This window comes from Haliaeetus leucocephalus, unplaced genomic scaffold, assembly GCF_000737465.1.
Source record: "Haliaeetus leucocephalus isolate CR32 unplaced genomic scaffold, Haliaeetus_leucocephalus-4.0 Scaffold406, whole genome shotgun sequence".
NCBI classification, from domain to species: Eukaryota; Metazoa; Chordata; class Aves; order Accipitriformes; family Accipitridae; genus Haliaeetus; species Haliaeetus leucocephalus.
In genome coordinates, this window is record NW_010972842.1 from 3,076,333 (window position 1) to 3,086,131 (window position 9,799).

At 35.9% G+C, this 9,799-nt stretch overlaps 1 protein-coding gene across 1 annotated transcript in view; it reads left to right on the forward strand.

Moving 5' to 3' along the window:
* Positions 1–9,799, forward strand: part of DOCK4 (dedicator of cytokinesis 4) — a 248,424-nt gene that overhangs the window by 194,891 nt on the left and 43,734 nt on the right. The window contains exons 30-34 of the mRNA XM_010574107.1: positions 3,245–3,320; positions 4,907–5,007; positions 5,668–5,726; positions 7,845–7,993; positions 9,571–9,656. Coding sequence (XP_010572409.1) covers positions 3,245–3,320; positions 4,907–5,007; positions 5,668–5,726; positions 7,845–7,993; positions 9,571–9,656 — 471 coding nt within the window. The remainder of the gene's footprint in view (positions 1–3,244; positions 3,321–4,906; positions 5,008–5,667; positions 5,727–7,844; positions 7,994–9,570; positions 9,657–9,799) is intronic.

Sequence of the window (9,799 nt, forward strand, 5' to 3'; positions counted from 1 at the left end):
AAATTCTTGCTTTTATGTAATACACAGTGTTGCTAACAACGTTCTTGCTTTTATGTAATACAAAATGTTACTAACAACTGAACCTGACATTCAGTCTGTCACAAAAAGCATATATATACATAGGTATGCATGTATGAGTAAGTTTATATACATATAACTAGATATATACACATATATGTGACTTTAAGTTTATTTCATTTATTTATGAAATATGAAAGAAACTTTTTTACCTCTTCAAACATCTCTGTGCTTGGGAAGATTTCACTCTGAAATAGCAGAGGATGAAATGAGAAGCTAATGTTATATATTTGTCCCATATCAGGATGGAAAAAGAAAGCTTTCATTTTCTACCATTGGCTGCCCAGGTAAAAGCCAAGTTGCCAGAGCGCAGTCCAGGCAGCAAACCAGTTGTTGAACTTCTGCTGCTTTGGATTTTTCAGACAGGTTATTGCAGAAAAGGTTGCTGTGATAATTTGATGGAGAAGCCATTCCGTCAAGAATGGCCTGACCAGACCTTGGGTTAGCATGCTGTGTATGAGCCCAGAATAATTTAGTAGCTAAAAGCAGAGGTTTTTCTCCTGTAAAACAGTCAGTGGTTTTGAACAAATTTGTGGCAGGTGGTAAGAGGAAGAAAAGCAAGTCTTGTCACAAACTCAGTGTTTTCTAGTTTGATACTTAAATGGATTTCAAATAAATGTTGTTGTTTTGAAATTGTTGGCTGGGAAGCAACTTGGGATATGAGTATTGTACTGGATCAGGCAGCTGTCCATCTGTCTTCTGGCTGCTGTCGCTGCTTTGTGCATTTTTTAAGTTATTTTTTTATAGAACCTACATGATTTGTAGGAAAAGAAGAAAGAGAACCCCCAAGCTTAGCCATGTTTTCTGTCCTACCTGATTTTAGTTTGTTGTAGATTCAGAATAACAGTTTGTGGGTCAAAAACAATGGCTCAATCTTCCTATATTCTGTCTGATGTTTTGAGGTTTTTTGTCTACAACATATACACTCTCATTCTACAGACCACATTTTATCAACTAATCCATATCATATCTTTGGCTTACCAAATAAATCAAACCTAAGCTATGTTGCCTATAGCAAGAAATACCTGCATTGCAATTATTCTGTTATCTCAGGAAAATTCTGGAAAAAATATTCTAAAAATTGCATGTAAGATTTCTACTCTAATCACCTTCTCATGAGAATTGAAGCAAATGTTTGTCTTCAGTTTCACCTGCCATGGAAGGAAATGTGGCAAGAAAGGAATTGTCTCAGACATAAATAGAAGTATGTAATGTAAACTTGGCAACATGGTTGCAGTTCCTGAGGTCTTGGGGAATTTTTCTCTTGCATACAGTTTTTCAGGGATTTATTACTTTGGACTTCAGTTGAAATTTTACGTAGAATAGTTCTGATGAACTGACCTTTTCTATCAGAACATCTTCCTGAAATATGCAGACTATTTCCATTTTGTGAAACATATGGGCTGTAAATTAAATCACGCACTAGAACAAGAATGACAGGACTCTTTTCTTATCCATGCCTTGATTCTTAGCTTCGCTTGTATTGCAGTTTTCTAATGTTTCGCTTTGTCTTCCATGCTGCAACAGGGAGAGCTGTACACACACTGTAACTCCCTGTTGGTGGAAAAGTGGGGTAAACTATACAGATGAGTGCTAAACATGGAATGCTACTTGGGTAGAAAAGCTACAATATAATTGTTGAGAAAATACTCTGTATGAAAATTACATTTGAGCAATGGAACTAGGGACAAATGAAACTTGAGACTCAAGCAGTGTTCTAAAAACAGGCTCAGATTTGGCTGTTACAGGTGTTCAGACACATCAAACCAGAAGGTAAAGTTTGGCAGGGACAGTCAATTTAAAAGTAGAGAAATGGAACCAAACATTTGAACTAGTAATAAGCTAAATGATACATAGCCATTTTGTATTTATAAACTTGAAATCTGTCAAATGTGCCAGAAGAAAAATATAATTTATCTCCTAGGTGGGTTGGTTAATGTATAATTCTTCAGCGTTGGGAAAATGAAAAATATTATACCCTTTATATATATATATATTGCTGCTGTTATATTTAATAAAATATATTTTTTCTTGAATGTATTGCAAAAATAGTAAAAAAAAAAAAAAGTCCAAAGTATGGAAAGGGAAACAAATTTTAGCATTGTAACAGCATACAGATCAAGAACCATGTTCATGTAAGTACTAGATGTATTAATAGTATATAAATGGTAATTAAATGAAATGTATAAATACAACCTTTTTCTCAGAAGGTCTTTAAACGGTTGATTGTTGTAAAATACATGAATGTAACAGCGAAAAGATCATTCTTTGTTTATCTTTTTTTCTTCCCCCATAAGTATCCACTGCTGACTACTTCCAAAAAGAATTTAATGGTTTATATGGGTTTTTTTTGTTTGACTAAATATGTTGATAGACACAAGTGCTACAGAGGTTAGCTTAAGGGTTGAATCTTGAAATGAATTATATTTAAATAATCTTTATGGATGTTCTGTTTCTGTAGATTACCAATCTTGGTTGCTACAATGAACAAGGCTGTCATTGACCTCTGGTGACAACCACTGTGAAAGGATTTTGGTCGTATATATTTATCTAAGATAGATTAATAGAATACAGGCAGGTGTCAATGAAGGTCAATGTATGACCATTTGCAACGTACAGAATAGAGATCTTTAGAAGCAGGTTTTTCTCACAGAGCTCATGCAGTTTTGCCTTTATCTGTTGCCATTAAAAAGGCTTTTTGTCCATAGGGCTGTCAATATTGTACATTGGCAATTACTAGAGATTTTATATTTATAACGTAAACACATGTGTTTTCAGTACCAAGAAGGCTGAGAGCAAATTACCCAACTGTATATATTAGTGCTAGTAGAACAAAGCATGTATTAAATCTGATATCAGCATTAGTTGCAGAACAAAATCTATGGTTTGTCTTTTTGACCGATTATATTCTCCTATACAGAACATCTGTTTTCAGCACACATTCTTATATGTCACCTATTTTTATTATTTTTTTTCTTAATGTGCATGTTTTCTGTCAATAGGTACTGTTAGTAGTCAGGTCTTTGTATATGTTTAAAATGTTGTATTTAATGCCACCATAGATGCTACATCTATTTCTTCTTTGGAAAATTGTCTGACTCTGAGTATTAAATATGAATTTCCACTTAATGAAAACTACTGTCTTTTTCATTTTTTTTCTTCCCAGTGTGATCATTACTACAGTCTTGTATCTTTCGGATGCCCTTCGTAAAAACTTCTTAAATGAAAACTTTGATTACAAGGTAGAGTAAACGTGTCTAGCCGAAGATAGATGCAATAGCTGCTACATCATCCTTTGGCCTGGCGGTTTGTTATTAAACTTAGCTCCAGCATCTAAACAGCTAGAACATATATTAAATCAGCAATTTCAAGTGCTATGGGATAAGTTTTTTCTTAAATATGGGACTGTCTTAAAAATCAGGAGCGCTGTGGAGTTTTTTTAATTTCTTCTTATTTTTCGTTTTGTTATTTCAGCCTCTATGTTAGACTACTCATTCAGGATTTTTGCATAGCAATTTTTTTTATTATAGATGCTAATTTTATTATTTGTCTTCTATTTTGGAGTTATCACAGAAAGGAAAATTACTCAATTTTTGAATGGATGCAAACTTATCAAAAGTGGATTTGCATTTCTGTAATTTCTTTCAAGACCAATTAACATGCTGCATAATTAAAATTAGAAAATTATGACACTGCATGGTGAATGTAGTTAAAGATGCAAGTACCTCATATACTGAGATATGGCACCTATGATAAACTGTGAATTACAGAATGATGCTTTTAGGATTCAGATGAGAAGACCTAGGAATGCGTCGGAAAAGACCCATTCCCATGGAAACCTGAATGAATATTCTGCCCAACCAAGAGACATTAGTCCAATTGCTTCATCATAAAAAGTGCAGAATTTCCTTCCTAAGGAAGACAGCGAGCTCCTGTTGACTTCCAGCAGAGTTGTGGATGCTTCTCTGAAAATCCAGACTCCTGTTGGAGAGGTTGGCAGGGTTGCACATTTATCTACTTGACATAACTGGACATGAGGAAGCCTATCCTTTATGAAGTTCCACAAGTTCAGAAGCTAAAACTGATAAAAGAATTGCCTGTAGACAAGGCATTTATGTTCCTTAAACTTGCTTAGCAATGTTATTACTATCCTGCAGAACTGCAGTGTCTGGAATAAGGCTCCCCTACACTTCGTTCTTCCTCCTGCCATGAGCATCTATAATTGGATTAATAATTAATATTTTAATGTATTTTAAATTTATCTTCTAAGTAGAAGATTCAACATCTGACCCAAGAAGCATGTGCACAAAACATCTGTATATCTGCAAGATGTTAACAAAACTTGACTTCGTTTTTGTCCAGTAAAGCCTGCAGCAAGTGAGACTTGCAAATAATGTTATAAAGTTGGACAGGCCACAGAATGACAATTCTGTTGCGTGATAGCTTTTGAGGTGTCAGAATTTTTTGGTTTATGGACTTAAAGGCATAACTTTTTGTAGTCTTCTATTTAAATATACCCCCCAAAAAGTTTCTAAATTTAGAAGGTGAAGGTTTTCTGATTTGGAGGGATGAAAAAAAATTATCTGCAACTCTGAAACCTTTACATTTAAGAGATGTAGAATATGTAAAATAGATTTATTTCTGTTGAACATTTTGGGGTTGGTGAAAAGTATATTTGGATGCAAAGAAATTTAGTCAAAAAACAGTTCAAGTAATTTATTAGTTGAGACTGAAACAAGTGATGTGATTTGAAAATTTGCATCTTGAGTGGTCATAAAATGGTGGTACTGAGAAAATGAAATAACCAAATGCCATATGCTTATTGTAGATATGGGATTCCTACTTTTTTCTTGCTGTCATTTTTATAAACCAGTTATGTCTGCAACTGGAGATGTTCACACCTTCCAAGAAGAAAAAGGTTTTAGAAAAGTAAGTACTGCTGTCAGCTTCTAGAAAACTGTAATAGATCAAATGCTTCTCAAAATGCAAGACATAGGAGGTTGCAAAAAGGCCTACCAAAAAGATAACGGTAACAGCATTTCCACTGACTAGAATGAGAGTTGGTTCTGGCCCTTTGTATAGGTCTTCAGAGCTGATAGCAGCCTTCGTAGAAGTGCCCAAATTGGCTCAGAAATTGGGAACAAAATAGCCATGTTGTAGCAGTGCCAACACTAATTTCCAGTTCATGCATAAGTTGCTTTCCAGTGGTTCAGGTGTTTCTGCTAGGCACCGCACTGTTGTCTGAATTAATTGTATTTCTTTAAGCTAGAGCAAAACTATTTGTTCTCAGAAACCTACAGCAAATTAATGCAAAAAATGGCTTTTGCTTCACAGCTGTGTTAGTGATGTATAGCATTTAGAAAGAACTGATACCTTTGACAATATTGCAAATAAACCTGGCTTTAGGAATCCCATTTTAGCTGGGTGCAATGGAAAGAACAAAAACTTGGAAGAAATCATCACTTTTAAAGTAGTTTTTTATGGACTGCAAATGAGACATTTCATTTAACAATGTCACAGAATGGCATATGAACTTGATTTTCTTAAATGATCTTTCACTGTTTTGCCTTATTTTTTAATATGTTGCAGATACGGTGACATGCGCGTAACAATGGGATGTGAAATCTTCAGCATGTGGCAAAATTTAGGTAAGTAATTAAACACATCATCAGTAGCTCATAAAATGAAAAGCAATTATTATTTCTTCACCTATTAAATACACTTGCCAGTGATAGAGTTGTTGATAATTAAGTTCATGTGAAGGCTTTATTCAAGTTTAGGACAACCCTAGTCATCTGTAGTTCCCTTCTTTATAGCTAAACTCAGCTTTCTAAGCCTTGATACTGTATCTGACCTATCCCTATTTCTTCAAAGAGAACTGAAAGAACACCATCAGAGAAAAGTAGAAAAGGAAGTACTGCTCGTTTTGGGCAGAATTATTATACCTGGAAATATACTTATGTTCACAATTTCAGTTCTGTTGCCAAACAGTTTAAGGGACAGACATATATCTTAATTCTGAAGCTCTCTTGAGATGCTGGATTTGCATCAAATCTTCCCCTAAGTCCTAGTTGCACTAAAATATAAAGGCATAAACAAATCAGTGACTGACATGTAAGTGACACATGGGACAACACAAGAAAAATATATGCTTGGATATAAACTTAGGAACATTTTTATATTTATAAGCAATAACTCTGCAAACTGTTTGAAAGTATGAACATTGGAGAAATGCAATTAAATGTTTGGGAAGAAAATCAAGACTGAATAGAAGATTTGGACACTATGTTTGTCATCTTTAAATTATTCAATAGTTCACTTCATTAAAGGGCTCGTTAAAGATATGAAGACCATCAGTGGTTACTGAGATACTGTCATCTCAATTCTATAAATCTTTTCCCCAGCAAGATGCATAGTTGTAAAAAACTGGTCTTTCTGATCAGCCTGTACTAGAAAGAGAAATGTTCGAAATAAGAAATATTTGCTTATTAATATTTTGTTAACATTTGTTGTGTAGCATATTTTACTTATTCACAGTATTTAGTATTGCTTACTGACTCTAAGGCATCCCTCTATATTATTTGGATACATGATGGGTATTTCTAAACTGGTATATCAAAGATCCACTCCTGGGTCCCATCTCCTTCCCATGTGCTAGGAAAAACCCTAGTGTGCATCATCTCCCCACTCGTGTTGTTTTCTGCTGAATGGAAACCCAGTACGTAGGCAAGGAGGGAATCATGATGCCTTTCAATAGGGGTGAGTTTTTGGGGGGACAATATGGAGTTCATCTGGTAATGTGTCCAATTAAATACTGTAATCAGGATATTTCAAATAATTGGTGTTATGCTAGTCAGCATTTTACAGTTCTTTTAGCAGTGAGAGTCATCATAAGCCTTGATCCTTGTACAGTAACCTGCTTTCATATGGATATGCATCCCAGGATGTTTCCAGCAAAGGAAATTCTGGTTTTCCTTTGCACAAACACAGAGCAGCAAGCAGGGGTGACTGCCCACTGGAGTATCCAGAGGCAGGCTGGAAAAAAATTAATTCTCAGCTTGGAAAGTCAGTGCGTCATGATTCATAATCCCCCTTTCTGAAGATATCAGAAGTCTTACTCATGGAAAACTGAAACTGAATGGTCAGTCTTTACTGTATGCCATTTCTATCTTTCCTGACAAGAACTTAGTTTTATGCGAAGTAGAATATGGTGAGTTAATGGAAGATATTTTACCATTGATTTTAAAGCGAGTTGTTTTGAGAACAGCTGAGTCACATCTTCCCGTTCTTGCAGTCAAAACATGTACTTCAATTTCTGTACTCGCAAAAGTAAAGATAGGTAAAAATCAAAGTACTTACCTCTATTTGATGAGCACAGAACATCAGACAGTTAACAGTTTTGTAAATACAAGAATGTAGAGCTTAGAAACCAAAATGTTCTTGTGAAAAATAAGTGAAATACCTAGAGAGTGCTTTGCCTTTCTTTGTTCTCCTTCTGGAAGACTAACTTGGGATACAGATAACCCCCTGAACTCAGTATTGCATAATAAAATCTGATAAATTATGTTGGCCTTATATTCTTATATTGTCTGCAACTTTTCACTTTTGGGGCTTAAAAAATAGCCCATGCTGTGATGGACATGAGATGAAAAAAACCTATAGACATTTAGAGTGCTATTTTTTAATTCTGCAGATAGTATTTGGATTGCTTAATAGCTCACAGGACACCCAATTCACATTCAAGTTCATGTTCATTTTCATTTTAGGGGAACACAAGCTTCATTTTATTCCAGCATTGATTGGCCCCTTCCTGGAAGTGACCTTGATCCCTCAGCCAGACCTGAGGAATGTAATGATTCCCATTTTCCATGACATGATGGACTGGGAGCAAAGGCGAAGTGGCAACTTTAAACAGGTACTGTGTGCGAAGCTGTTTATAGAACAGGACCAAAATTCAAGCATTTCAGAGAGTGCTGGTCCCAGCCATTGGTGGTTCAGGGTGGAGAAGGTAGCCACAACGCTATACCTGTTGGAGAGGGATTACCAGGGTTTTCCCTTTTTACTTTCTGCAGGGGTAGTAAGATTCTCCAGTTAATGCTACCATGTTAGTAATGTAAGACGAGGGATAAAATTCATGGCCCACCAAAGTGCAGAACAAAACTTGAGTTGTCTTCAACAAGGCTGATTTGCTGTGGTGGTTTTTCATCTCTGCTTTACAGCAGTACAGACTACTGGTTAAATAGGATTCAACTAGCTTCCCTTCTGGTTAGTATGAAGAAAGATCAGATGGTCCTTCTGAGGAATGTTCTTCTGTAAGGATCACGTATTCTTGCTGCTCAAACACCTTAACGGGCTAGGAAGGAACAACCAAGTGTGCCATCTGCTCCCGCAGCTCCCACTCGGTTCTTTCAGACTGCCTCAAACCATTTCTCAGTGCCCTCCCTCCTTTGTGCTGCTTCAAATGGAGGAAAGCAGAAGTATTTGAATTACTCCCAGGCAATCATAATGCTTAGGGTGGGAGTTGTATCTGAAACACAAACCAAGCTATTGAGAGCAGAGGAGTGCACGTCATGTAAGTAGGTAGCTTTTCACTATCAATATATAAGCTTATTGTTAAAAGTCACCATAGAGATGTTAACAAGGAGTGAGAAGGAAAAAATCCACTTGTTCGGCTTCTCTGTGTTTTCAGCTTGGGTTTAAATATAAATTGTAATAGATTTATTCTCTAATAAAATACCTTGACGACAGCTTGGTTTCTCCCCTAGATTTGTGGTTGCTAATATATTACTGCTGAAAAGGAGATTTGAAATATTAACACACAGTGTAGCCTCACCTCTTTATTTTTTATAATCAATACACTTTAAAATAGGCATTGGAGGAGTCATTAGCCACCAGATATGTCATGTAAGTTTCTTTGATAGCTAATACATAAATCCAGCAAATTGGATTTTTAGCCAAATGCACTGGCAGTTAAGGAAGGTTGGGAAAGTAAGTCTGAGCCCCCAGGTGTTCTAGACAGTACAGACTTTAAAATTAATTTATAAATGAGTGGGGTGCAGGTGAGAAAACATTGTGTTTCTACTGAAGTCTAAGAAAATGGCTTGTGCTTACAGCCCTGCAGTGAGAATTCAGGCAATTTATTTGGGCTGTGTGCTTTTTGTCTGACTCCATAAATAGATAGCTGCCTTAGCAGCAGCAAATGCTACTCAGCCTGTAGTTTTAAAGTCACGTTGCTCAATTTAAATTAGCTCCCTCCCTCAAAAAAAAAAAAAAAAAAAAAAAAAAAACCACCAAAAAAAGAAAACCCCACAAACCTTGGGAATGATAACAGCTTCAAAAAGATGAAGTGCCTTACCAGATTTACATGATTGACCAATAATTCTAAGATGTGCATTTAGCAAAGTCCCTTACATAAAACAAATCTTCCCTCAATTTTTCTCTAATCTCATTAAAGGAAAAAGAAGCTGTTTACACCACACTTATATGTTGCAGGTGGAAGCAAAACTGATTGACAAACTGGACAGCCTAATGTCGGAAGGTAAAGGTGACGAAACATACCGAGAGCTCTTCAACAGTATGTGAGTAATATGTTTATCTTATGCTAATTCCTTGAGTTCAGTTGGTTGTATCAGATGCTAATGTCGTAGAGAAGTAGTGCTTAAAACAGTTGTAGATCTTGGGGGTTTTCTTCCTTCTCCCCCCCCCCCCCCCCCCCAACCCC